General features: G+C 47.7%; 2 protein-coding genes and 1 long non-coding RNA gene across 10 annotated transcripts; 2 read left to right on the plus strand and 1 right to left on the minus strand.

Annotated features, from left to right (window-relative positions):
• Positions 1-590: 590 nt before the first annotated feature.
• Positions 591-6,432, plus strand: LOC142463808 (uncharacterized). Its single transcript, XR_012787502.1, has 2 exons — positions 591-848; positions 6,245-6,432. It is a non-coding gene; the product is annotated as an uncharacterized LOC142463808 (long non-coding RNA).
• Positions 6,433-10,224: 3,792 nt separating this feature from the next.
• PSMD13 (proteasome 26S subunit, non-ATPase 13) lies at positions 10,225-24,048 on the minus strand. Of its 2 annotated transcripts, XM_075566927.1 has the most exons (14): positions 23,901-24,048; positions 20,723-20,825; positions 19,239-19,317; positions 18,904-18,938; positions 18,714-18,769; positions 18,433-18,476; positions 18,200-18,286; positions 17,762-17,933; positions 17,600-17,679; positions 17,243-17,368; positions 12,593-12,655; positions 12,230-12,310; positions 10,732-10,848; positions 10,225-10,572 (listed from the first exon to the last, which is right to left on the minus strand). In XM_075566927.1, exons 2-14 carry the CDS (start codon positions 20,821-20,823, stop codon positions 10,477-10,479), a joined length of 1,137 nt encoding a protein of 378 aa, XP_075423042.1. In that variant the 5' UTR covers positions 20,824-20,825; positions 23,901-24,048; the 3' UTR covers positions 10,225-10,476. The 2 variants fall into 2 exon arrangements, with proteins under 2 accessions (XP_075423042.1, XP_075423041.1); XM_075566926.1 differs by lacking the exon at positions 23,901-24,048 and having other exon boundaries at positions 20,723-20,915.
• On the plus strand, positions 21,010-27,838 carry SIRT3 (sirtuin 3). 7 transcript variants are annotated; one of them, XM_075566929.1, is made up of 9 exons: positions 21,029-21,240; positions 21,857-21,897; positions 22,031-22,151; positions 23,197-23,355; positions 25,231-25,463; positions 26,087-26,187; positions 26,628-26,789; positions 27,173-27,376; positions 27,566-27,838. In XM_075566929.1, the coding sequence occupies exons 1-9, from the start codon at positions 21,200-21,202 to the stop codon at positions 27,593-27,595; spliced, it is 1,092 nt and encodes a 363-aa protein (XP_075423044.1). In that variant the 5' UTR covers positions 21,029-21,199; the 3' UTR covers positions 27,596-27,838. The 7 variants fall into 7 exon arrangements, with proteins under 7 accessions (XP_075423050.1, XP_075423046.1, XP_075423047.1 ...); XM_075566930.1 differs by having other exon boundaries at positions 21,030-21,240; positions 27,584-27,838; XM_075566935.1 differs by lacking the exon at positions 21,857-21,897 and having other exon boundaries at positions 21,010-21,117.
• Positions 27,839-27,976: the final 138 nt, after the last annotated feature.

Genomic DNA, 27,976 nt, shown 5'->3' on the forward strand with positions numbered 1-27,976 from the left:
GTAAAGCACAGGTAAAGCACACCAAGACATCACAACCGCACCAAGACATCACAACCAGGTAAAGCACAGGTAAAGCACACCAAGACATCACAACCGCACCAAGACGTCACAACCAGGTCAAGCACACCAAGACATCACAACCCAGCACCAAGACATCACAACTAGGTAAAGCACACCAAGACATCACAACCACACCAAGACATCACAACCAGGTAAAGTGCACCAAGACATCACAACCCAGCACCAAGACATCACAACCACACCAAGACATCACAACCAGGCCAAGCGCACCAAGACATCACAACCAGGTAAAGCACAGGTAAAGCACACCAAGACATCACAACCGCACCAAGACATCACAACCAGGTAAAGCACAGGTAAAGCACACCAAGACATCACAACCGCACCAAGACGTCACAACCAGGTCAAGCACCCCAAGACATCACAACCGGGGCCAGCGCAACAAGACATCACAACCGGGCCCAGCGCAGCTGCACCACATACCCAGCCCGCTAACCCCAAGACACCATACTTAGCGCCACTGCCCTCGCGTCACAACCAGGCTGTCCCCTCCCGCACCAAAGGCTGGCTGACAAAACTCACTGCCACACGCAGTCCTTTCCTCGCCTGTCACCTGTTACCCCCCCCCCCCTACCCGGGAGAGTAAAGGGCGCAGATTAGATTTTACACCCGAGACAGACAGAGATTGCGCAGCCTGACGCAAAGAAACACTCACCATGCCGCTCCTCACTCACGCCCTGGGCCTCCTGCGCCGGACCCCCGCCCCCCACACCATGTGCAAGGCGGGCGTAAGGAGCAAACCCGCCAGGGACCCTGTCACCCCAGCGGTAAGTAACAACCCCCCCCCTCCCCCCGACCTTTGAATTGGGAATCCCTTTATTTAGCATGGAAATGCTGGTCTTTGAAGTGAGAACGCCTCACCAGTGATCCCCTCACTCATATATACTATACTATGCTATACGCTATACTCGTATAGCGGAGTCACTGCACTGCCTTCCTGCAGAGCCTCTGCTACTCCTATACTGACCCTAACCGAGCACGTATAGCGGAGTCACTGCACTGCCTTCCTGCAGAGCCCTCTGCTCCTATACTGACCCTAACCGAGCACGTATAGAGGAGTCACTGCACTGCCTTCCTGCAGAACCATATGCTTACTCCTATACTGAACCTAACCGAGCACTTATAGCGGAGTCACTGCACTGCCTTCCTGCAGAGCCATATGCTTACTCCTATATTGACCCTAACCGAGCACATATAGCGGAGTCACTGCACTGCCTTCCTGCAGAGCTCTCTGCTACTCCTATACTGACCCTAACCGAGCAGGTATAGCGGAGTCACTGCACTGCCTTCCTGCAGAGACCTCTGCTACTCCTATACTGACCCTAACCGAGCATGTATAGCGGAGTCACTGCACTGCCTTCCTGCAGAGCCCTCTGCTTCTCCTATACTGACCCTAACAGAGCACATATAGCGGAGTCACTGCACTGCCTTCCTGCAGAGCCCTCTGCTACTCCTATACTGACCCTAACTGAGCACATATAGCGGAGTCACTGCACTGCCTTCCTGCAGAGCTCTCTGCTACTCCTATACTGACCCTAACCGAGCACGTATAGCGGAGTCACTGCACTGCCTTCCTGCAGAGCCCTCTGCTCCTATACTGACCCTAACCGAGCACGTATAGCGGAGTCACTGCACTGCCTTCCTGCAGAGCTCTCTGCTACTCCTATACTGACCCTAACTGAGCACATATAGCGGAGTCACTGCACTGCCTTCCTGCAGAGCCCTCTGCTACTCCTATACTGACCCTAACCGAGCACGGATAGCGGAGTCACTGCACTGCCTTCCTGCAGAGCCCTCTGCTACTCCTATACTGGCCCAACCGAGTACGTATAGCGGAGTCACTGCACTGCCTTCCTGCAGAGCCCTCTGCTACTCCTATACTGGCCCAACCGAGCACGTATAGCGGAGTCACTGCACTGCCTTCCTGCAGAGCCCTCTGCTACTCCTATACTGGCCCAACCGAGCACATATAGCGGAGTCACTGCACTGCCTTCCTGCAGAGCCCTCTGCTACTCCTATACTGGCCCAACCGAGCACGTATAGCGGAGTCACTGCACTGCCTTCCTGCAGAGCCCTCTGCTACTCCTATACTGGCCCAACCGAGCACGTATAGCGGAGTCACTGCACTGCCTTCCTGCAGAGCCCTCTGCTACTCCTATACTGACCCTAACCGAGCACGTATAGCGGAGTCACTGCACTGCCTTCCTGCAGAGCCCTCTCCTACTCCTATACTGGCCCAACCGAGCACGTATAGCGGAGTCACTGCACTGCCTTCCTGCAGAGCCCTCTGCTACTCCTATACTGACCATAACCGAGCACATATAGCGGAGTCACTGCACTGGTGTTAAAAGTGCTGGTCTCCCGTGACAGGTATATCTAGTCCCTGTCAGTGCCCCCCCCCCCCCCCCCGTGCGGCCAGGCGCCTGTTAATAAAAAAAAATAAGAAATCGCTGCAAAGAACATCGCAGTGTCTCCCTGTGGTAGCGCCAGAAGTAGTCTGGGTTAAGCTTTCGGCACGCCGGCGTCAGAGGGAGCCCCGGTTGGCGTGGGAGCTACATCGCGAGGCAGGTGCTTCATGGCCGGTGTCAACTGCTGTGACCCCCCCCCCCCATCGGACCAGCATCGGCCCCACCCCCGCAGCACACTGGTGCGCGCGTGAGCAGTGGCGTGGTGCCTGCAGCGGGGCTGGCGGCAACTGCTGTGACCAGCCGCCGGGCCCCCCGCTGCACCGCCACACCCTCCCCTCTGCACCGCCACTAGTCCCTCATCCCCATTGGATGTTTGCTGTCACGTGACCGCTCCTCCGCTCCCCTCAGCGCGTATATTTAAACTTGCCTGTCGCCTGTAATATCAATAGGGGAGTGTTCTGTCTACTGAGTGCGAATAGCCAAGCTGCTATGAATACTGTAATGTCAATAGGGGAATGCTCTGTCTACCTTCTATTCCTTTATTCACAAGAAAAACATCAGAAATTGGTAATGCTACAGCCCATTAACAGAGTGGACCAGGGTTCGATTCCTGGCTTGGATGGACTGAGTGCGAATAGCCGTGCGGCTATTTGCACTCAACTGTGAATATCCACTGCCCCGAACATTAACCAGTTATATACCTTGTGACCTTTTTAATGATTACTTGGCTGGCGCTATATCCGTATATAACATCAGATACACGTAACTATCCATATAAGTGTGTATCCACTATACTGAATTATTTCAGATTCCCTTGAGATATTTCTCTGCTGTGTTCTACTTATAAAATAATGAACCAGTTAGGTATGTTTGCCAGTTACACGGGGGGCTATAAGCAGCAGACTACAGAAGGGGTCTTTTTTCAAATAGCAGCCTTGTATGTATTTGTTACTGCAGAGTAACCGGTTTTCCACAGATACATTTTAGATACTGGTTATACGATCACTCCATGCTTCATACATCAGGAGTTGACTACTTGGTTGCATTACCTTCGTTACAACTCTTACATTATATAACCACTATTCAATCCCACCTACACAGTAAATCAGCTCTGTGTACTGACATACCCGCACTGATACTGAATCCACTTATTGTGGCAAAAACCCAAAGGGGATTTGAGTATCAGATCCTATTATGTACACATCAGTCTGGTATCTATTTATCTGCTGCTGGTGGAACCGACAGGGTTTACTTGGACTAGATATACCCACCCGTAAAACGACTTCAGTGCGATTACTTACCTGCTACAAGTTTACACCAATGTGTTATTTGTACACGTCTTTGTTGCTGACCAATATACCAATCGATACTATAATTTTTTAAATAACTCTTATTAAAACTTGTTTTAATCATTAATCATATCAATACGTGGCGTGTAGAGTGCGCCTGAAGGGATCCTATTCTTCCATTATTACCTTAACATGTTCATCCCTATTGCCCCAGACTTCAACCCTATTAGGCCGAGGCAAGAGATTTCCCACCCCCCACTTCCCCTACTATACTAGTACCACTTAAAGTAGCTAAGGACGGTATCAAATACTTTGGTATTTGTTTTCCTTTAGATTTACATCAATTATACAGACTGAATTTTATTCCAATCGTTGCTAAAATCGAGAGAGAGAATTATCTGGGTGAATGAGATTACCCCGATCACTGTCGGGAAGAGTCGCTTTAATAAAAATGATTTAATTCCCCAGGCTTCTTTAATACAAACACTACCTGTGGCTATACAGAAGAAAGATACCGCTGAAGTACATAGATATTTCACACATTTTATTTGGCATAACAGGAAACACAAGGCCCATATTGCCAGAATACAATCAATAAGAGGAGGTCTTGGCCTCCCAGAGGTGGGGATATTTAATCTTGTGTCCCTGGTGCGATATGTCAGAGACGGGGGGTATCTGGTAAATCGGAGTTAGTTAAGTGGGAAATAGTGAGCCAGCTGATCAGTTCCTGCGCTTTGGGCTTTCTTCCATACGCTCTGCTCCTTCACGTGCCGAGCGGGGGAGAGTATATTGTTCAGAGACCCAAACCTGGGCCTGGAAAAAATGGAGGCAAATGTTCAAACTCCCACCTGCCATTTCCAGGCACCTTCTGATAGTGGGTAACCTCAATTTCGCTGCAGGTCGAGAACCTTCACAATTCGATATCTGGACCCAGAAGGGCATTTAGGAGACTGTTTCATAACAGAGACACATTTTTCCTACATTTGACCAACTCAAAACTAAATATAATTGACCAAATTCTCACTTTTTTGCCTTTCTCCAAATCAGACATTACAGCCACTTATTACTCAGAGACTTCCTGCAGATGTTAGACGGTAACTCCTTGTAGTCCAATTTATCGGCTTTTTTGCAGCTGGGATTTACCCCGCGGCTCATATATACCCTTCTAATGGAGATTGGTACCGCTAAACATTGGACTGCCTTATTCGATAGATGGCAAACTGATTTCCCAGATCTCCTCGATTTGGAGACCCTACTTTCTGGATATAGGGAGGTGCACACGATTACACTAGATGCTAATTTGCACGAATTGCAATTTAAATTGATCAATCGTGCCTTCCTGGTACCCAGACAACTAAATACATTTCGAACTGAAACTGAGCCAGTCTGTACAAAGTGTGGGTGCACAGACACTGCAATTCCCCACTGTTTGTGCTACCGTGGAACGGTCAGGAGGTTCTAGAACAAAACTTTCATTTATTTGAATAGGTTGTTCCATTTAAGACTGCCTTTGGACTATAGCGCGTTGCTGTTTGGGTGTGTGGAGGCCCCGACAGATGCCCTGTCCAGACTAACAGGGATGGTCACGTTGACTACTTGAAAACTGATATTGGTGCATTGGCTAAAACCGTATCCACCAAGTATCAATCAATTGTAAATTTTTCTTTTCCATATTGTGATTACTGAAACTGGGGAAACAAAATGGCAGCCTAACACCAGGCCAATAGAAGGCTGTAACATCATCAGTTCCTGCTTCCTATTGGACAGCCATTTCAATCCCCTTTAAAAACCAGTAAGTATAACCAGTAACTATTTCAGGAACCAGGGCCCCCCCCCACAAAGCTGAAAATAGCACGGTTCAGCTGCAGGAGACCTCCCAGTTCCCATACTGGAAAAAGGGATCCTTCGAGGGGACTGCTATTTTTAGGGAATGTTGAAGCTGTAAAAATAATCTGCTTTCTGAAATGAACACATTTGTTTTTGAAAAGCAAGTGGAATTTACGTTTGTAAAACAAATAACAAAATTAGCAGATTTTTTCCATAAAAATGTCATATCACTGATCTCAGTGCCCCGAGGTTCACACTGATCTCAGCGCCCCGAGGTTCACACTGATCTCAGCGCCCCGAGGTTCACACTGATCTCAGCGCCCCGAGGTTCACACTGATCTCAGCGCCCCGAGGTTCACACTGATCTCAGCGCCCCGAGGTTCACACTGATCTCAGCGCCCCGAGGTTCACACTGATCTCAGCGCCCCGAGGTTCACACTGATCTCAGCGCCCCGAGGTTCACACTGATCTCAGCGCCCCGAGGTTCACACTGATCTCAGCGCCCCGAGGTTCACACTGATCTCAGCGCCTTGAGGGTCACACTGATCTCAGCGCCCCGAGGTTCACACTGATCTCAGCGCCCCGAGGTTCACACTGATCTCAGTGCCCCGAGGTTCACCCCTCTCCGTCTCTCTGCAGCAACAAGCGATCGCCCTGAGCGTGATGTTCGTGACCTTCCTGATTCCCTTTGGCTGGACCCTGTCGCACATTGAGAACTACAAGCACAGGTCCTAGTAGCGGGCCGGAGCTGCGCTGCCCGAGCCTTTCCGTGGGATTCCATCGCCGGCTGCTTATTCTAATGAATACAATGCTTCGAAAACCACAAACTGTGCGTGTCATTTTCTTACGGACGTGTACAGCCTACCTAGGTATACATAATATATCTGTGACGAACGACAGACACGGAATCAGACATTTCAGTGCAGCCGTCCCACCGCCATCATCAGGGGGACCCTTCACTGCAGCCACTCCGCCGCGGGACCCTCAGCTGCTGGTCGTTTCACCAATGGTGCAAGTTAACATAAGGGGGTTTTAGCGGTAGGAGGTTAAGGTTTTAGGGTAAGGGCTTATAGGTTTTAGGATCAGGGGTTACGGGTTTTAGGGTAAGGGGTTACGGGTTTTAGGGTAAGGGGTTACAGGTTTTAGGGTCAGGGGTTACGGTTTTAGTGTCAGGGGTTTAGGATAAGGCGCTTAGGGTAGGGTAAAGGGTTAAGGTTTTTAGGATAGGGGCAGCGTTAGTATTAGTGTTTTTTAGGTTAACGGCTTATCTGGGCGGCGAAGCGGCCGGCGGCAAGATGTCCCTGCGGTGAGGTGAGTGGCGGCAAAATGGCCACGACCGAATGTCCTAGCCCGTGATAGATATAGGTTGCCATTACCATTTAACCAGTGCACTTGGGCACACGATCATCGATTATTCCAGCAAAGGGAAACTCATAAACAGAGCTTTGTTTAAAGATTTATTTCCGCACATATATTCCGAATGCACACTTTTTTTCCCTGTATATACACACAGGGTCCTTTCTATGCTTTAACCCTTTGAGTGCCCCAGGGTGTAGTGACTATATCATCCTCAAAATGTCATTTTTTCCCCCCGGATTTCATTGCGTCTTCCCTTCCCGTGGAGCGCAGGACGCAATCTGCTCAGTACCGAAATGGACCGCACTGTGCCAGAAGTTCTGTGGCACCACGACCCCTTCGGCACGTGGGTTAAGCTGCCATGGGACCGAAAAGGCCTATTGAATTCAACGCGGCCTCCGCTGTGATAGCGTTAGATCGGCACTATTGCAGCTTATAGAAAAAGGGGCGAACGCACCTACAAGTGAATAAACGTGTTCTATCTTTCAGATGCGTTCATTGTATGGAACATACATGGTTACTCCGCAAAGTGTATTTTATCCATTCCCTTTTCATTCAGTGGCAGACGTACCGCACTATATAAACTAAATGAGTCCCCGCACACATGGGGGGCAGGGCGCAGATAGATATTCCGGTATATATAAAGTCAGTGACTGCAGGCGTAGTGGTTAAAGATGACGAATAACTCTGCAATGTTTTGCTGGCCTCTGTAAGGGTTAACATCCAGTCGCTTGTCCGTGACCTCTCCCCTCCACCGACCTGTTCACGTAGATCTCCAAATAGCCATCTGCAGTCCACGGGGGTCATTCATTAAACTGACCGTGTAAGTATCGCACGGAAACGCCCGCTGACGTACTACACTGCCCCGATCGGTACTATCTCAGTATAATAAATAACCCACCTGAGTCCGGTGTACCGCAAGGTAAATACAACGCAGACCAAGAATTGTAGCACGGATACAAGACAGAATAGTGCTGGCGCACACGGGAACCTGTCTAGATTTTTATTTTTTTTAATAAAAAAAAATAGATAACGGTAAAGTGTTTTTAATGGAGTTGAAGGTTTGCTGATAAAAAAAAAAAACTTAAATTAAATAAAAATGGTTTATATTTGATTTTTTTTGTATTCAGAAATCAGAACCTGGGAGGGGCTTTGCGCTATACCGCGCTTTTCTCAATGCCACAGATCCCCGCTCCAAGTTCTAGAGAAACTTTCCTTTAATTTGTTCTTTTTTGGGAAATCAAAGCGGCTGTCAGGTCAGCCTCCCAACCGCAGACCAATAAGAAGCTGTGACATCATCAGGGCTCGACATTGTCGCTTTCTACTGGACGACCCAAATGGTCATCTTCATTTTTTTTCTTTGATTCAAATACCAAATTAAAAGAAACTTTTCTTGGGAACTGGCAGCAATCTTTTGCAATGATATCGTCTTTCTTATATGGTTGCCTTATATTTGTTATTGATATTTATAAATACTGTCTTACATGGAGGAGAGGCTATTTATGAGGGTTACAGATATATACCACATCTTGTGACACCTAGGCTATTTTTTGTTCTGTTCTGGATTGGAACCGGTGACTCTCCCAAGTGGAACCGCACTATTTTCAGCTCCGGGGACCCCCCTCGGTTTCCGAGATACCGGTATTACTTCATGGTTTCTAAAGGGGATTTTAATGGCCATCCCATAGAAAGTCACAACCAATGATGTTGCTGCTTCCTATTGGGCCGAGACTTGGCAGCAATTTTGTTTCCCAGGGGAGATTGAAACTCGCTAACTTCACTGGTAATAAGTATCTCGGGAACTGGGGGTCCCCAGAGCTGCAAACAGTGGTATTTGCCTCAGGGTTACCCCCCCAGTCGTCCTATTAAAAAAATGGGGGAATAGAGAAGCAAGAACGTCTCTTAAGAATTATAGACGTTATTATAATTATACTGTTTACATTCCAACTGTCTTCACGATCAGTATACCATAATCTATAAAGAAGTCTTGACAGTCCAACAAAAATAACTAAAAAATACTATTAATAAAAAACAAAAAAGCTCAGGACTTGAAAGGGTTTAGTACCACTGTTGGATTTGCACGCAAAATGTATCTGGTAAAACTGGGGAATACCCATTTTGACAGCAAACTTTCAACTGGATAAAACGAATACTTGGAAACAGGCATGTTCCATTAAAGGCGGTCCCAAAACCTGCGAACGCCAACCACAAATACTTATTGTAATTAGAAGAATTTATGGTATTCGATAACATGTAACATTATTTTATATAACTATATTAAAAAGGTAATGCTGTCGATCTTACACAAATATGACAAAATGTTGACATGCAAAGTAACAAGTTGGATAATCTTGCTGCATAACCTGTTCTAGAATATTATAGTTTATCAATATAGTGATATGTAGCTTCTGATCTCTGTTATAATGTAACCGATTGTGACAATAAGCAAGAGAGGGGCCAGAGCTGGGGGTGGGAGACACATAAACTTATCACATTGGTGGGCAACATATCTTCTTAACATGTTTCTTTTACAAAGCATAACGCGCAGTTTGTTTTACTGATCTTATAACGCTAACCCATACTCTGATGCTGCCATGTAAATAATGTGATGAGACAGCATCCTTCCATGGGAGGGAGTGCTCCCATCGCCCATCAATGGGAAGGTGTGCTGGTAAACCAGTAGTGTCACTGGGAGGGACATGTCACCTTTAATAAGCCCAATTCCAAAGTGCGGGGAAACAGCCACAGGCGAGGAGAATCCGGCTTGTGCAGCCAACACAACTTCTTCAAAGTGCGGGTCTCCTCTAAGACAGAGATACAAAGCAGAGCTCTACTCACAAGTTCATAATGAAGTTCCCCATTTAGCCAAGAACAATGGACTAACAATGTTTCAGGTCCCCATATGGGCCCTTCACCTGATGGGCCCATATGGGATCTGAAATGTTATGAACGTGCGAGTAGAGCTCTATTTTGTATCGGTCTTTGAGGGGACCTGCACTTTGAAGAAATTGTTTACCTTTAATAAGCCCGACAGACAATGAGCTACAGGTCCTCACGGTGGCAATTATTTAATATGCAGTCTTCTCCGTGCCGAATAAAAGATCAGCCCCATTCAAATGAGTGGGACTAAAATAGTCTCCAGCGCAGGACTTTCACAACATACTGAAATGGGGCCTGTGTGTCTATTTACACTAGGGACGGTTGAAAGATCCAGTTATGGTGCATTAACCACTTTCAGTACAAGATGCACACGGATACAGGACCATTTTTACAGAAATTGGTTTATTTTCCCGTCGCTGCCTCAGTGCAGACACAAACCCCATATCACAACAAGGAAGAGGCTGCATCCTATAGCTAAAGCTAGAAAACAGATTGGACGTTTCATACAACAACATCAGGGGACCGAAACACTCCCAAATGAGTCCTGTTATAACCCCTACACCGTGCTGAAAATCGCAGCAGGTCCCGTTAACAGAGCTGCGGTCTCTCTGTACAGTGACAAAGATGAATGGGAGTTACGTCAAGATATCGTGGGCTTGGTGTTCTACCAGCATCTCCATGCTCTTCACGTCTGTGCACCAGAATTCAAGGCGGTCCTTCATACCCTTAATCTGGTGAGGAGAAAGATACGGTTATGCACAAGATGGGGAAATAGATCCTGTTAAACACAGGAATAAAAACCAGACTGGAGAAAGAAAATCCAGGGAGAGGTTGCTGACAGAGTTGGCTGTCCCAGACTGAGCAGGAGAAAAGGGGTGTGGAGCCTTTACCTGCTGCAGATCCAGAACCCGAGGCTGTACCCACGTGATGTGCACTCGCTTATCTACCTCGTCAATACTACCACGGAGCAGCCCCACCGACAGGGCCTTCATAACCAGGAGCTCCACCTGTGAGACAGAACAAGAGATGCTTCATAACCAGGATCTCCATACAGGAGAGGAGAGTCCCCTCATCAATATGATGTGAAGCCACTTCTCAGTACAGGAGAATCTGATCCTATTCAAAATATTCACGGGGGCAGCTGCTGCGCAGGAGAATGAATAAGGGTCTGAGGGAGAAGTGCCAAGGGGAAGCTTCCTGAATACGATTACCAACCCAGAGAGAGACAGACAGACAGACCGATTAGAGCAGCGGTGGCCAACATGATGCACTTCAAGGGTTGCAAGGGGGCCCAGCAAAGCATGGCTGTCCACACTGAAAGCGAAAGGGTTAACACGCACCGGCGTCATAGAAAACACTGGGGGGGCGACTGGGAGATGTGAGGGGTGTGTGCTGGATGGGAGGGAGAGGGACCCATGGGGAGAGAAGGAGAGAGGGTGACATGCAGGGGGAAGAGGGGGAGAGACTAATTGAAAGGATAACATGAGAGAGCAGATGGGAGACATGGGGGGTGAGGTGCACCTCTCTTCCCCATGCACAGGGACATTGCAATGATGGGTGGGAACACCTCCCCAGTCTCCCGTGTCGGCTGCCTTAGGCTGCGCTCAGGGTGCCGGCGTCGCTACATGCGCGCGATCGGGACATTCTCATGTTAGAGAATGAGCTATAGCAAGATAAATGCTCCTCCTGGTGCCCAAGTTGCGCATTGACGCTGCTACAGTTTGGACAGACAAGTGAAATTGTCCTTCAGGCTGCAGTAGCGTTACGTCAGCGTCACATGAGCTGGTTCAGGCAATGAGGGCGAACCAGCTCCGTGGCATGTTTGCCACGCCCCACCCCGATCACCTCCCTAATCTGCTGCAGCCCAGTATTGGGATGTTCACACATCGCCCGGGAGACAGCAGCGCACAATGGCGGGCACACGCACGCTACCTCTACCCTGAGCGCAGTCTAATGCTGACATGCCAATAGGTACTGTCCCACTCCTAGTGCTGAGCACAGGAGAGGAGCAGGACACCGAGTACTCTGTAATAAAACAGCTGGACCTAGGGTGTGGGGACAAGCTCCAATCCGCGGCAGCAACACCTCTGCTCCCTCTGGGAGAAGCTGCAGGGTCTTACAGGTTGGTGACCTGTTGGCCACCAATGGATTAGAGACAGAACGAGGGACAGAGTCTTTAGAATAGGAAGTTCCACAAGCGAGATGTCGAAAAATAAGAGCGAGAGAGAAGAAAAGCAAATGGCCATAGTCCATAAACAGGTATATGAAAGAGAGGCTTTATAACCAGACGTTCCACATCGGCCAACCGAGATCTAGGCGGGACGCCTCCGAATGAGAGATAGGGCCATTATAACGGAGAGACCGGTAAACTAAAAGCCTTGTACTCACATCATTTACATTAACCTGCGCGCTCTTCGCTATCTCATCGAAGGTAAGCTGGCGGTGGTTAGCAGGACGCGTGAATGTCATCTGGGGAACAGAGGAAGACCAGGTGAGAGGTGGGAGGTGGAAGAGATTGAAAGGCAAGTGCAGACACACTGTAAGCAATATTTTGGAAAGTGTATCCTGACAAATAGCTGTACACAGACAGTACCAGAAAGTATTTCAAGGGACAAAATACATGACAAGGAGCACGAGGGCTTACTCAACACCACCACCCCCCAGAATTTCCTTACAGGTGACTGTGTCTACCCCCGATTGGTTTGCCGACCCTCCCTCCAGCATTTGTATACACATCCCCTCCCTTCTCACCTCCATAAGACACAGCAGCTGGATCTTCTTTAGCAGAAGGGACTCATTGGCAGACAAGTCCGGCTAAAGGTAAAGAGGAAACACAGGTAAGAGAGCGGAATAGAACAATGGGACAGAGTGGACTGGCAGGGACTCTCGTGTACATCCCTCTCCCCTCTGCATCAGGAGAGAGGGAGAAAAACAAAAGATGCTCACTCTGCATGTAGGGATCTGGTTATTCCAAGTGCAGCAGGTTGAGCTTTAAACAAGCAGGAGTTGGACGCAGCAGAAGTGTACACAGCACGGTCAATAGCTTTTACTGCTGCTACAATGTTTGGTGTTGTACAACGCAATAGATGGAAGGCAGTAGTTGTCTGCAAAATATTCTGGAAATGCAGGTGTTGTCCCATCTGTAGCCACTTCGCTGTTTTGGGAGGAGATTGCTAGGCTGAAATAGTTAGGTTTTGTTTATCCTCTTGCCACACGCAGGCACCACCTAAAGGGCAACTGCTGCCTCAGAGGCCTCCGAGAAGGGTAGTCTGGACTACTAGGAGCTTTGGGAGGCCGAGGGTTATAGTTCACAGGCGTATCCCTCAATCTATTCTGCACCACCTCTACGTTACACTAGCGAGGGCAGAACTGCACGGCAAAAGCACCTACTACAGGAAGAACAGGTGGGTGTTTCTGAAATTAATAGGAGGCACGTAGTCAAGAAATTGGGATCTCAGAAGAGGAGGTAATTCCACTGTAAGAGGTATGGATTCGGGAGAAGGTAGTGAGGCATGCATGTGTATCTTTATTTATATTCCCATGTATTTGTAACCATGTATCTGTCATCATAACTCTGTGCCCAGGACATACGTGAAAACGAGAGGTAACTCTCAATGTAATACTTCCTGGTAACACATTTTATAAATAAAAAGAACTCTCTCAAGCAATTTGTGAGAGCCCACCTGCAAAGAAGCAATTCTAACAAATACTTACAAACAGAGACAGAGAATCCGATGTCATTACGGATGAGAACTTAGGTCCCAGTGATCACCAAGTCAGTATGATTTAGTATAAAAAGACAAACATGGGCACAGTCCCTTTATGTTTCCTGGCTCTGCATTTGTACATCTTGCCTTATTGAGTCTGATTAGGTGCCACATACTGTGGGAGTCAAATGAACAGTGATATGCTGCACACCATTAGTCAAAAAACAAAACAGTATTGCCGGTGCTGCTGGTGCAAAGGGATACCTGTCACAAACATCCAAGCTTGAACTGTGAAAATGGAAGATCCAGCGCTCCACGGATTTGCAAAAGTATCAAATTTATGTGTATGGCGCAATAAACGTGATACTTTTGCAAATCCGTGGAGCGCTGGATCTTTCCTTTTCACATACTGTGACAGACCACTAGGCATCTTCACTATCTCCGTGGCACTTTTACGAGGGACAGTAATATTGAGGACATCGCCATGTTTACCTGAATCTTAAGACTTCTGTAAAGACACTATTTTGTGACACAGTTCACATGTGATTTTGAGCACCATATCTCACAGGCAGCATGGATTTACTGGGGGGGTGGGGGGTGGATGCTTTTTATTATCTTTATTATTGACATTACAGGTAGTCTGGAAAGGAAAGTAGGCCTTGTAGCCGCCGGCACTCGTGGGGTTGAGGGGAAACAATCTGATCAATTATTTCGGTAGATTAGAGGAATGGTCGAGCGTGTGACCAGTGCAATGTAATACCAATAAGTGCAAAATAATGCATCTGGCTCACAAAAATCCAAAAGCAGAATGAATAGCCCCATGTCAACTACTATAGAGGAAAGGCACCCGGGAGTCATTATTTCTGCGGATTTAAAAGCAGGCGAGCAATGAGACAAAGGAGCAGGGTGCTATGTTGTACAGAGAGGTATTAGCAGCAGAGAGAGGGGGTGGGGCGATCCCATGTTATAGATCAGTGGTAAGACCTCTCCAAGAGTACAGCGTTTAGTTCTGGAGACCAGATCTCCGAAAGGCCATAAATACATTGAAGAGAAACTACAGTGAGACATGATCTACAGCATAAAATGTATCAGGGAAGACTAAAAAGGACCCTAATATGTACGGCTTAGAGGAGAGACACGCGATGGGGATATGGTTGGAACTTTCCAATACATTGTTGAAACCCTTAAAGTGCCGGAGAGAAGCATATTTTAGAGGCAAATTCTAGGACAAAAAGGTGATGCTTAAAGTTGGGGGGAGGCAGAGGGAACGCGAGGAACCACATCACATACATTTGATGTATTGTGGTGTCGAACTTCCCATATTATCACTTGAAATACATGATATAAATGAATTACGTTAACTAAAGTAAGATACATATATTTTGTATTGTAAAGTATCTAAATGCCGTTACTCAGAAAAGTATTTCATTCAATGCAAACCATAAAAATAAAGACACAATCTCAGTGACAAAATGCAAAGAAGGTTGACTGACTCTATAACGTGCGTGCTCGGCGCATACCCGTTTTTTTAAAATCATTACAGTTACTATATTATATGAATATATATACAATTCATGTGTTATATGTTTACACACCTTACATCTTTGCCACTTCTTGTTTTTAATGATACATAATATGGTTCAAATTTTTGCTATTTGCACTTCTATATTTATACTCACTGGGAATTCCTCTAATAACACTGTTCCTTTAGTTTGTATGTTTATGCATGTGTACACAGACCACAGCAGCTGGTGTGTGTCACTGCCTCTGCGCATGCGCCGGCACACTTTTCTGCGCATGTGAATGTGGCAGTCTATTCGTATGCGCAAGCAGAGATAGCCTCCGGTGCATGCGCATGAGGCGACGGTTGTCTCTGTGCATGCGGACGTGGCAAAGGTCGCTTCTGCGCAGGCACACGCTGCAAGGGACTACTGCGCGCATGCGTACTCGTAGACTTCCGTTTCTGCGAATGCGCGCTTATTTACGGACGGTTCTGCACATGCACTGGCTGTAATGGCCACGTCTGCGCATGCACCAACAGCAGCAAATTACAGCCTTTACGGACATTTCTGCGCATGCGCACTTGGCGAATACTGGTTCTGCGCATGCACTGGCTGCGATGGTTGTGTCTGCGCATGCACAACCAACACCGCCACATTACATCACTTCTGTGACAGATTTTCGTCCCCATGCAGTAGATTTGTCCCATCAAAATTCAATAGGTGCCACCAAAGAGGTTTCACTTCAACAATGTTTGGGATAGACACAAGACTACCCTGAATACGAAAGAAAGCCAAAGATCAAATAGTTACATAGTAGATGAGGTTGAAAAAAGACGTAGGTCCATCAAGTTCAACCTATGCTAAATTTAGACAACAGATACTTTATCCTATATCTATACTTATTTATTGATCCAGAGGAAGGCAAACAAAAAACCCCAGTGTCATATAATCCAATGATATCTCGTAAGGGGAAAAATAAATTCCTTCCGACTCCAAGAATTGGCAATCGGATTAATCCCTGGATCAACATCCTTCCCATGTTTACTTATTTGGTATATCCCTGTATACCTTTCCTATCTAAAAAGATATCCAACCTTTTTTTGAACATATCTATTGTATCTGCCATCACAGTCTCCATGGATAATGAATTCCACATTTTAACTGCCCTTACTGTGAAATCTCCTTTCCTCCAACCTTAAGGGATGGCCCCGAGTCCTTTGTACTGCCCGTGGGATGAATAGTTCTTTTGAAAGCTCCCTGTACTGTCCCCGAATATATTTGTATATAGTTATCATATCCCTCCTTAGACGCCTCTATTCTAATGTAAATAAATCTAATTTAGCTAGCCTCTCCTCATACGTCAGATTATCAATCCCCTTTATTAATTTGGTGGCTCTTCTCTGCACTCTCTCTAGTTCCATAATGTCTTTTTTTAGGATTGGTGCCCAAAATTGTACTCCATATTCAAGGTGTGGTCTTACTAGTAGAGTCTTAATAGTAAAGTCTGCCGTCAATTTCTATATTTTTAGGAGTAGACAGGAGATCAGACACAGGCAAAGTCGTGAAAAGACACAAAATAAAGCACACGTCAGATTGTAGACCATTGGTGGGCAACAGGCAGCATGAGGGCTTCACCTACATCTCCCAACGGGTGCCCTCTCTCCCAGGGCCCTGCTCAGTGACAGATTGGCAAACCAGGGATCCAGGAGAAGCATGGGCCTCGGGTGGGCCCACGACAGCCTGCTTGCCCTCTCTCCCCAGTGCAGAGCGCGGAGACGTTGCTGCTGCAGATCGGAGTGTCTTCCCGCTCCCTCCGGTCAGCTGTACAGAACGCACATACATCGCGTCCCGCTCGACTACGCTCAACACCAGTTCTGAGTAAGGATAGGAGCGGGACAGTATTAATGAGCGCAACTGGCATTAAGCAGCTGACCAGGGAGGCCCTCCTAACTGCGACTGCAACATCCCTGTGCTCTGCGCGTAGGGAAGAGAAAGCAAGAGATATAGTTCCTACCCCCCAACACGTCTCACTCGCCCCTATGTGTTCTACTGCTTTAGTGAATGTTAAGGGTAATGTCCCCTGTGAGGCTGAAGCATATCATGTTGCCCACCACTAGTGTACGCAGACACCGGAAATGAATGGGATATCAGAATCCGTGCGTGTGTGTCTCACACAGTCTCTGGGCTCTCACCTGTTGTCCCCATGCCGTTTTCTTAGCTCGGAAGTTCTCCACGTTGCCGCTGTTGAAGGCGTAGAGCGTGTCTATCAGCCACTGCCGGTCTGAGCTGCGAAGGGACTCCAGCACCGGGTGCATCAGCTAGAGAGGAAGATGGTCAGGATGCACTGGAAAGCAACTTTCCCCTGTTGATCCATCCCACACCCAGAGGAAACATCTCTTCTTCTGACCAAGAGGATACCCCTCTATCTTTCCCTTCTCATCTAACACTTAGTTGTTTGTGGGCAGGTGGCATCTTCAAAGTGCCACCACTACCCACCATGGGATGCCTCATGCCCCTTCTCTTCAGGTGTGAAACTTCAGATGACTCACCAGTTCTCCAAAGTTGTAGACTCCATCCCCAAGCAGCCCGGCCAATCCCAGAGTGAAGGCTCTATCCTGCTGTTCTGACACTGCAAGAACACAGGACCGGGTGACATAATGCACCGACTTTCTGTTCTGATATGTTAAGACTCATGGAAGCACCCTTTTTACCTGGCAGGTCTTTAAGTTCAGTACATCCCAGGAAGCGCAGCGCATCCTTGTAGTAGGAGGCGTGGTTACCGATTGTCTGATAGTACTTGCTAGAGAGGTCATAGAAGCGGCTGTGCACCGAGGTCACTCCAGCCAATCCTCCCATCATCTCCTCCACCGCCTCGATAGTCTCCTGGGTATAGGGATAGGAGGGGTCAGAGTTCAAATAGAGGGACTATCCCTGCTGCCTTCATTTCACGGGTCTCACCAGGCGCCAAACTTTTCTCACCAAGGTTGACACTGAAGGGCGCCTCCTACTGCCACCCAACCTGACATTACATGAAGTGGTGGGGTGCTCAGAGGGAACATTTACACTCCCCACAGTGACATTTGATGTCACTTCACACACACACACACACACACACACACACACACACACACACACACACACACACACACCTTAGTGGCCTGTAGGTCTCCGATGTTTAGCTTCAGTGCACCAATGGCCGTTCTGCACAATATCACCGCCTCGTCGCTGCTCTTTACCTGAAATCATTGGGAGACCGAGATCAACATTTTCTTCTAGGAGACAGGACCACCATACCATCCATAGCCTCGTGGGCCCTCAGAGAGCAGTCAATGTATTTTCGGTACAACGCCTCAGCCACGTGAATATAAACAGAGCCACAAACCTTCTCCCGTGTCTTCTCCAAGAAGGCGAGAGCCACCGTAGGATCTACAAGACAAACAAAAGTGACTTGTGGAACATCTCCCATCCCAAGTCATCAGACCTAGGAACAGCCCCCCTTTCGTCTCCTTCTCCAAGTGCGCCAACGCCCCACAACCAGAGCCAGCGCATAACGCCTCACAACCGGGGCCAGCGCACCAAGACATCACAACCCAGCACCACATACCACCCCCTCCAAACCCATTGTCTAACAGAACTAGCTGTCACACATAGTCCTTTCCTCACCTGTCATCTGTCGCACCACACAGAGGATAATTTCAACCAGAGACAACGGGTTAATTCTGAAACGAAAGACATGATGAAGTGCCAGCGCCTGGGAGGCAGGAAAAAAGTGACGTCAAGAACGGAGGGACAGAGACGACCAAGGAAGCAGGGTCAATGTGAAGTCACAGAGGGAGTATAACTTGGATCTTACCTATGCTCAAAGTCACTGATAAAGTTCTCGTAGAGCTGAGGAGAGACAATAGATGGATGAGGTGCTGGAAAGTAGAGCTCTAGCGGGTATTAAGGGTGGAATAGGGGAAAGAGGAGTGGTATAGTGCCAGCCTGGAAAGGGTGGTGATATGTCATAGGGCAGTGGTTGGAAAAGGGCGGTGTAGTGCCAATGGGCATTTGCATAGAGGCCAACACAGATCCACAGGCAGTGGGTGGTATAGAAAAGATCTATGGGATACAGAAGTTCTGCACATTGCATGGGAACATGAGGTTGAGGGTTTGGTGTAATAGCATGAAGCAGGGTTACATAGTCACCTTAATGAGGCCATCTCCTTTAGCACACTCCGGATCCTCCACAAACTCCAGGAGCTGCAAAGTCACCTGGTGCCAGAGCCTGACAAACAGAACACACACATTGTGTAGTTGTATTCTGTACATCTTATTCTTTATGTTCTTGTGGTGGTTTTATTCTGGAACTGCCTTATGCCTGCCCCTGGTTGTGTTGTCACAATGTGACGATTGTGTATTTTCTCAGTACTCATTCTGAACCATTAATACGCTTGGGCTACCAATGCGACTGTGTGATGTTGTCCTATGCCCCCTCAGTTTTAAAATAAATATTGTGTAGCATTAATGGTTGTGTAGAGGTGCTATAGCTGTGTTTATGTAACAATTATGATGTTGTGCCCCCCTCTCGATTGTGTACTTGTTATATAATCACTGTACAGTTGTCTCTCCTTGTCCTGGTTGTGCAGTTGTGGCGTTATCACAGTTTATGCTCCTCTCCTACTCGTATAGTATTGTCATCATTGTGAAGCATTTGTGTTAACAGTAGGTGGCTGTGTTATTTTCTGTTACCATATATGTTTGTACCACCTCCCCCCCCCCCCCCAATTCCTAGTTTTGCTACTATCATATGGTGGTGTCCCCATCTCCTGATTGTGTTGTAGTTATATTATTATTGTGCGGTTGTGTCTCCTTCCCCTGGTTGTGTAGTTGTCTTATTACAAAGTTTGTGTTACCTCAGTTAGTAGTGTAGCTGTTATCATTATGTGAGTGTGTAGTTGTATTATTGTGTGGCTGTATCTGCTGCCCCATAGATGCAATAGCCGTCTTATAACGTTATGCCATAATAATATGGCTGTGTTACCCTCCTAGTTGTGTTGCTGTTATCATTATGTGATTGTGCAGTTGTATTATTATTTGGTTGTAGTATTATTATTATTTGGTTGTATCTGCTGTCCCTGGATGTGTAGCTGTTGCATTCTCACGTTGTGCAATCATGATATGGTTGTGTCATCATTGTGAATGTATAGCTGTTGTAGGATTCTGTGGTTGTGTCTCCTGACCCTGGTAGTGTAATATTGTCTTATCACTTTGTGCTATCATTATATGGTTGTTTTCCCCTTCCCTAGTTGTGTAGCTGTTATCATTATGTGAGTATGGAGCTGTCATTATGTGATTGTGCAGTTGTTGTATTATTATTATGGTTGTATCTGCTGTCCCTGGATGTGTAGCTGTTATGATATGGTTGTGTCATCCTTGCGATTGTGTATATGTTGTATCATTCTATGGTTGTGTTGTTGTGTGGCTGTGTCTCCTGCACCTGGTTGTGTAATGTTATCATGATTGCACAAAGTGAGAAGCCATGGTTGTGTCATTCTTGTGATTGTGTAACTGTTGTAGCATTCTGTGGTTGTGTCTCCTGCCCCTGGTTGTGTAATATTGTCTTATCACTTTGTGCCATCACTATATGGTTGTGTTCCCCTTCCCTAGTTCTGTAGTTGTTGTGCCCTCACTTTTTGTTGTACAGCTCCTCCATCCGATGCCACATCGCTGCCCTCTCGGGCCCGGGGCTCTGGCTCTGCTGCAGCTGCAGGAAGCCGGTCACGTCCCTCATGTCTGCGGGAGAAGGATGAGACAGTACCCAGGAAACGTGAGGGAAATCAGCCGCTGCCACCGGAAGTGCCCGCTACAACATGCACACTCACTTCCGGTCACGTGAAACCGCCCGAGCCGTAAAGCACCCTTGGTGAAACTACAACTCCCGTCATGCTGCGCGGCCGCAATTCCAACCGTTACTAGGCAACGCCCCCTAACAACTCCCTGCGGCCTGTCTATCAAACTCCAGGCCCCTGTGGTGACACATGCCTCAGCCTGAGAGCCCAAGGGCAGAGAGAGTTACCTTTACTATGTGATTACCACCCAGGAGTAATATAGGGATGTGTGTATATATGTGTGTGCAGAGGGGACAGTGAGCGGGAGGGACAGAGGCAATGACACTGACAAGTGACGACCTTCTATTCGGGATTATACGGTACCTACACACACATACACAGCTAGTTACAGAACTACACACAGCAAGCTACAGGACTACACACACAGCTACACAGCTGCAGAGCTACACACACAGCTACAAAACTACACACACAGCTAGCTACTACAGGACTACACACACAGCTAGATACAGAATTACACAACTAGATACAATTACACAACTAGATATAGAATTATACAACTAGATACAGGACAACACACACAGCTAGATACAAATTTACACACACAACTAAACATAGGACTACACACACAACTAGCTACAAAAGTACATACAGCGATAGACACACAACTACATCCACAACTATACACAAAGACAGCAAGTTACAAAACATTACACACACGGACTACTGGATACACAACTATCTTCACAGCTACGCATGTACACAGACAGCTAGATACACACAAACAGTTAGACACACAGAGCTAGAAAACACAGCTATACAGACAGACAGCTGCACACACATACAGCTGTATATACAGGCAGCGATATACACACACAGCTATATATACAGACAGCGTTATACACAGAAATCCCTGTGCGCACACACTGCACAGAGGATGGCTGTGCTCTGGGTGATTGGTGTTCCATCTCTCAGGCAGGTGCTCTTGGGGTCTGTAACTCAGCAGCGGGTGACAGGTAACACTCGCTCTGACACTATCCCCTTACCAGAAACCTGCAGACCATCGCCCATTAACCCCTTCTCTGTTTGAGATCCGCAGACCCTCGCGTCTCCTCCTGCAGTGATTGTCTCTCTCTATTTCTCTTGCAGCGAGAGGGGGACGCGCCTTCTGCTGGGGAGGGAGCCCCAAACCGCTGCTGCCCTACTTCTGCTGTAACTGCTCTAAAGTACCCTCCTGCTGCCTCAAAGGAGAGGGACGTTTACATAAAAGGTACATAAGTTGTAAGTGACCGACACGTACCATCTGTGACCCTAAAAGGTACATAACTTGTAAGTGACCGACACGTACCATCTGTGACCCTATAACCCATATAACATACTAGTGCAATAACCCAGCTACTGAGTTCATAGTAGCCTCAGCACTTATCATGAAAAATCATCTTGCAGTAACGCAGCTAATGCGTGCCATATTGCCCCAGCAGTAACCCTGTAACATCTTATTGCAGTAACCCAGTGCCTAATCGCCCTAGCAGTGACCCTACAACCTCGTATAGCAGCAGCCAAGCTCCTGAGTGCCTAATTGCTCCATCAGGGATGCTGTAATATCTTATCGTAGCAGCCCAGCTCCTAAGTGCCTTAACGCAGCGGTGCGCAAAATGGGGGGCGCGGGGTGAGGCCCCGCGCACTTCCCAAAGGCATTGGCTTCTCACACGCATCGCCATGGCAACGCGGCGTCAAATTACGCTTCGAGGTCACGTGACGTCACGTTGCTATGGCAACGTGATTTCATGCCGTCGGGGTGAGGGGGGGGGGGGGGCGCGGAGATAAGGGGACTGCCGGCAAGGGGGCGCAGGGAAAAAAGTTTGCGCCCCACTGCCTTAACGCTCCAACGGTGATTTTATAACATTTTATCACAGTTACCCAGCTCTTGACGGCATTATTTGCTCTACTGGTGATCCTGCAACATCTCCGTGCAGTAACCCAGCTCCGGAGTGCCTTATTACCCCAGCACTGACTGTTGCTTCTTATTACAGTAACCCAGCTCCTGAGTGCCTTATTGCTCTGACACGGACCCTATAATATCTTATTGCAGTGACCCAACTTCTGAGTGCCTTATTGCCCCATAGTGACATCTTATAATTAAGGCACCATTTAAAAACAATGGAACCATGTGAAATGCTGGTTTCCTGGGGTATTCTTACGTGGGAGGCTAACTTTTAGCATTGAGAGGCGTGTTCTGATTGGATGCATGTTATATACAATGTAACACGTATATATAATACTAGTGATGTGTTGTGTCATTTCTCCCATCACAGCCAGAGCAGGGTCCCCGCTGGGGGAGGGGGAGGTGGCAGCGGGAATACTAGTCTCTCTCTCCAAGATGTGGTGCTCAGGATACAGGGGGGGCTGTGTCGGCGGGTGCTGGTTATGGTGGGAGCTGGTATCAGCACCGACAGTGGGATCCCAGACTTCAGGTGACCGCGTGTGATTGTAATGTACGTATGTGACACTTAAGTATGAGCGACAGTCTATCTCCCCTACTCTCTCTATCTCAAAATTGTCAACACTCATTGATTTGGAGTCAGTCCTGCTAATTTTTGTTAGTATATGCGTCTCAGGCATAAAAAGGAATAAAAATTAGTAATTTCCAATTAAAATGCCATTTTGTGGTCTAGAACCGCCATATCCCTGATTTCAGTCCCTGGAGGTTGAAATGTCTGTTTTCGGGCCCCTCTCAAATGATCTCTCCCTATCAAGGAACGCGAACAGGAGGCCGATGTAAGACACATACAAAATCCTCTTTATTTGACACCTGTATTCAGCTATCGTGTACCACAAGCTAGCGTGCATAGGCTTGTTACTAATGGGAGTATCCATCCCTTCAGGAAGAGGGTCAACCTATAGAGTGCCCTAATGACGTACCTGGCACACATATGGACCCTGGCATGTCAGAGGGATTTATGACGTACCAGGTCTGTCATGGGTACTTGTTCATTTTCTATGGGGTGATCGGACTCACCACTCTGACGGAGCGTGAAGTGGTCGTATCATGAAGCGGTCATGTGACCCAGAGGTCCTTTGGGCACTCTGGTTCTGCCAGACCTCCAGTGGCACTCTGAGGGTTAGAGCAGCAATGCTGCCTGCATAGTTTGAACCAGGATGGTCCTCCAGAGCTGGACCGCGAGTTTCCAAGAAACTTACTGGTTGAGTTGCTGGCGTTTCTGCTCCGACTAGGGAAATCAAATGGGCAGCCAAATCCCGCGAGTCTTGAAGGCCAATAGGAAACCACCACATCATCGAAGGGCTTCTTGCTGGATGACTGCGAGCGCCATCTTTGAATATCCAGGAGAGAACACCAGCAATTAAACCGGTAAGTATCTCAGGAACTGGGAAGATCCTTGATGGTAAAATAACTTGGTTCAGTTACAAAGGATCTTCCCACACACAGCTGTTCTCCACTTACCGGATATTGGAACGGAATCAGGGGAGCGTCAGTACCTGGAAAAATATACAAACTACCATAGTGTGTACTGTTTGGCAATATAAACATGAGACATGGTAGTGCTCCAAGGAGCAAATAGAGGTGCTAGATAAGGACTATGTCCATAAACAGCAGACAAAAAGGGAGAACTATATCCCTGAAGAGAGAAGACAGAGCCAAGGATTAAAAAGCTTTTTAATCCTTGGCTCTGTTGTCTCTCTTCAGGGATATAGTTCTCCCTTTTTGTCTGCTGTTTATGGACATAGTCCTTATCTAGCACCTCTATTTGCTCCTTGGAGCACTACCATGTCTCATGTTTATATTGCCAAACAGTACACACTATGGTAGTTTGTATATTTTTCCAGGTACTGACGCTCCCCTGATTCCGTTCCAATATCTTGATTGAGGACCCTGAAACAGTCCCAGAAGGGTTTGAGTGTCTTTACTTTTATTTTATTGCACGGTGAAGTTATATAATTTATTGATTATATTTTATTGGTTATCACTGTTATTTGCACTTAGATATAGTGTTTGAGCGCCATCTAGTGTGTTTTGTATGTATGTTCTCCACTTACCGTTGCATTATCTGATGGCACTAATTGGTCTAAAAGGTATTACAATTAAGTAGCTTTTTGTCTGATAAGGGAGTCTCTTGGCTAGGGGTTGTCTGTCTTTGGGGTGCTGTGTACAGATTCCTGTGGACTTGACTGACCTTGGGGCTGTCTGGGCTCTGCACAGGTTTATCTCAAGATGGGTTTTCTCCAGCCTTACATTTGGCCATCGGTGCCAGGAATCCTGAACCACCGCTTTGGAGTACCCCTCTGTCTCCCACTCTGTTCCCCTCTCTCATGCCAGTCTCTCCCTGCAGATCTCCCTCTAGTGGGCTGTACAGTAGGCTGCAGGAATACTCCCTCCCTTACCCGGAAGCCATCTTCGATCTAAGCTTCTTCCTCAAGGACCCCCGTCCATTCCTGCGCCTTTCCCACGAGCTCCTGCCTGGGCGCCACCGACCCAACCCCGCGCATCACTTCCTGCGCCTCCTGCACGACAAGGGGGTGCTCCTGCGCCTCTACACGCAGAACATCGATGGGCTGGAGAGGGGTGAGGATGGTGTAAATCAGGGCTATAAAGGGTTAAAAGAACTGGGCACTGCGGATTTGTAAATGCAGATTTATTGCCAAAGGGTTTGCCGTAACGTTTCGGCCTTACACGGCCTTTATCCAGAAAGAAATGGATTATCACACAGAGAATCCTGAACCAGGAGCACCGGTATTTATTATTATATGTGGTATTTAGAGGTGTGCAGCATCTCCCCCATCCTTATAAATCAGGGCTGTGACATTAACCAATCAGGAGGCTGTGCTCAGGCATCATCACAGTGTGCCATCTTATTGGCTCTGGCTGTTGTCATGAATACACTAAACTGGTTCCACCCACCCAATTCTTGGAATGTTCCATTCCCGCAGAATTCATGGGCGAGCTGAATTTATATATTGATGTAAAATAATGTGTCTATAACCCTAATTTATAGTAAGAAAACATTATCAGTGGCACGTCCCTCTTTGACAACGGGGCACCCCATACATAGGATTCCTATAAATTAATAGGGTCAGTGACATCTCCCTCTGAAGGGATGAGATTAAGCCTTGTGGTTAATTGTTGTGTGTATATATATATATATATATATATTTATACACACGCACACTATTCCGCTCGTGTTTCAGTGGCCGGGGTCCCTCTGGAGAAGTTAGTGGAAGCTCACGGCTCCTTCGCATCAGCCACGTGTACCACATGCCTCAAATCTTACCCAGGAGAGACCTTCCAGGTGAGCCATATGTCCCCTCTGTCACTGTCACTCTGCGGCGGGAGGGACAGGCTACATGGGTCTCACGTCCTGCGAATAATTAGGGGGTGGTCTGTGCTGCAGGACACAGTATTGGGGTCTCGGGTCCTTTGTACAATTTTGGGGTGTCTGTGTCTCAGGAACTGTGTTGGGGTCTCAAGTCCGTGTGTGTATTATTTCGGGGTGTCTGTGTTGCAGGAAGCAGTGTTGGGATACTGGGTCCCTGTGTATAATTTTGGCCGGTGTTGCAGAACGCAATATTGGGTACCCAGGTCCTGCGTTTTATCTACTAAAGAATGGTCTTGCAGGACATAGTGTTGGGGTCTATGGTCTCGGTATATCATTTGGGGTCGTCTGTGTTGCAGGAAGTTGTAGTGAGGTCTTGGGTCCCTGTGTGTATAATTTGGGTGTATCTGTTGCAGGACGCCGTGTTGGAGTCCCAGGTCCCTCGCTGCTCGTCCTGTGGGGGTCTCATTAAGCCTGACATTGTGTTTTTTGGGGAGCAACTGCCTCCTCGCTTCCTCCTGCACCTGGCAGACTTCCCCCGAGCAGATCTCCTGCTCATCATCGGGACATCGCTGGAGGTGAGAGAGACGCAGGCCGAGACGCAGGGGAGAGAGACAAACGTAGGAGAGGGTGAGACAGACAGACACCAGAGAGTGAGATAGACAGAGGAGAGAGACACAGGTAAGTAGAAAGACCAAATGGTGCTAGAAGGACCAAGACAGACAGAAAGGAAAGAGAAAGGCAAGTGCATAGACAAGGCATAGACAAGGCATAGTGACCCTGTGGGGAGAGAGGCAGACAGAGGGGAGAGACAGACATGGGAGAGAGACAAAAGTGAGGTTGAGAGACTGACTAAGGGCATGGGAGAGACAGAAAAGATAGGGGTAAGAGACAGACAAGAGTAGATAAACAAGGGCAGATTGTCGTCTGGCAGCCAGTGTTAAAACTGCCACTTTGTCAGGTGGAACCCTTCGCCAGTCTGGCGTACTCAGTCAGCGGGTCAACGCCCCGGGTCCTGATTAATCGCGAGCCCGTGGGCCCTTTCCTTCGTGGAGTCAGGGGGTCTGACGTGATGGAGCTAGGGGAGGTGACCGCTGGAGTCAGGCGCTTTGTACGACTCCTGGGATGGGAGCACGATCTGGAGGAGCTAGAGAGAGGATGCAAGGTGAGAGGCCACAAACGGTATGCCACGGAGCACAGGGACACAAACCACTGGACTCACAGGAAGTAATCCATGTGCCAAAGCACCACACACTGCAAACTACAGACACCCGGGGCTACGAGTCACTGACCACCTAGTACACAAGGGTGGGTAAGGTGGCTGCGCTCAAACATGCTAGGTTAAGATGAGAAGATGTCTCTTTCTTTGCAGGATGGGATCTGACCATCAAATTGGCTCAGCTGCAACTCACGTGTGAGACAGGGCCTGGTAGCCCATGAACAAGATCCATGCGTTTGCGAGGGCTACGTTTGTGTCACCTGTGTGAAGAGCGACCATGTGAAGGTGTCTATGGGACCAGGTGGTATCACAGCACAGGGGACGCAGGGACCTGCCACTTACAATGCAATCCTTTCTGATTATTGAGGAATCTGCGACATAATAAACTGAATATATTTATGTTGAAAATGTATGATTCATTCTGTGGGAGAAAGGTTTGTGTTATGTTACTGGAGAGGGGGTGAGGTGCATCCTGTTTGGGGAAGATCTGATTGGGAACACAGTGTGGGGCACATCTGAGGGAGAAAGACCTTGTAAGGGGCAGAT

The sequence above is a fragment of the Ascaphus truei genome, chromosome 12, assembly GCF_040206685.1.
Source record: "Ascaphus truei isolate aAscTru1 chromosome 12, aAscTru1.hap1, whole genome shotgun sequence".
Taxonomy (NCBI): domain Eukaryota; kingdom Metazoa; phylum Chordata; class Amphibia; order Anura; family Ascaphidae; genus Ascaphus; species Ascaphus truei.

Coding starts and splice junctions, on each gene's coding strand:
- PSMD13 (XM_075566927.1), bottom strand. CDS start 20,823: ATGAGGGACGTGACCGGCTTCCTGCAGCTGCAGCAGAGCCAGAGCCCC. Junction 18,770..18,903: donor ATCAGTGACTTTGAGCATAG/GTAAGATCCAAG, acceptor CTTTCGTTTCAG/AATTAACCCGTTGTCTCTGG. Junction 17,680..17,761: donor TGAACTTAAAGACCTGCCAG/GTAAAAAGGGTG, acceptor GTGTTCTTGCAG/TGTCAGAACAGCAGGATAGA.
- SIRT3 (XM_075566929.1), top strand. CDS start 21,200: ATGACACTGACAAGTGACGACCTTCTATTCGGGATTATACG. Junction 21,241..21,856: donor CTTCTATTCGGGATTATACG/GTACCTACACAC, acceptor TCCATCTCTCAG/GCAGGTGCTCTTGGGGTCTG. Junction 26,790..27,172: donor TCATCGGGACATCGCTGGAG/GTGAGAGAGACG, acceptor CCACTTTGTCAG/GTGGAACCCTTCGCCAGTCT.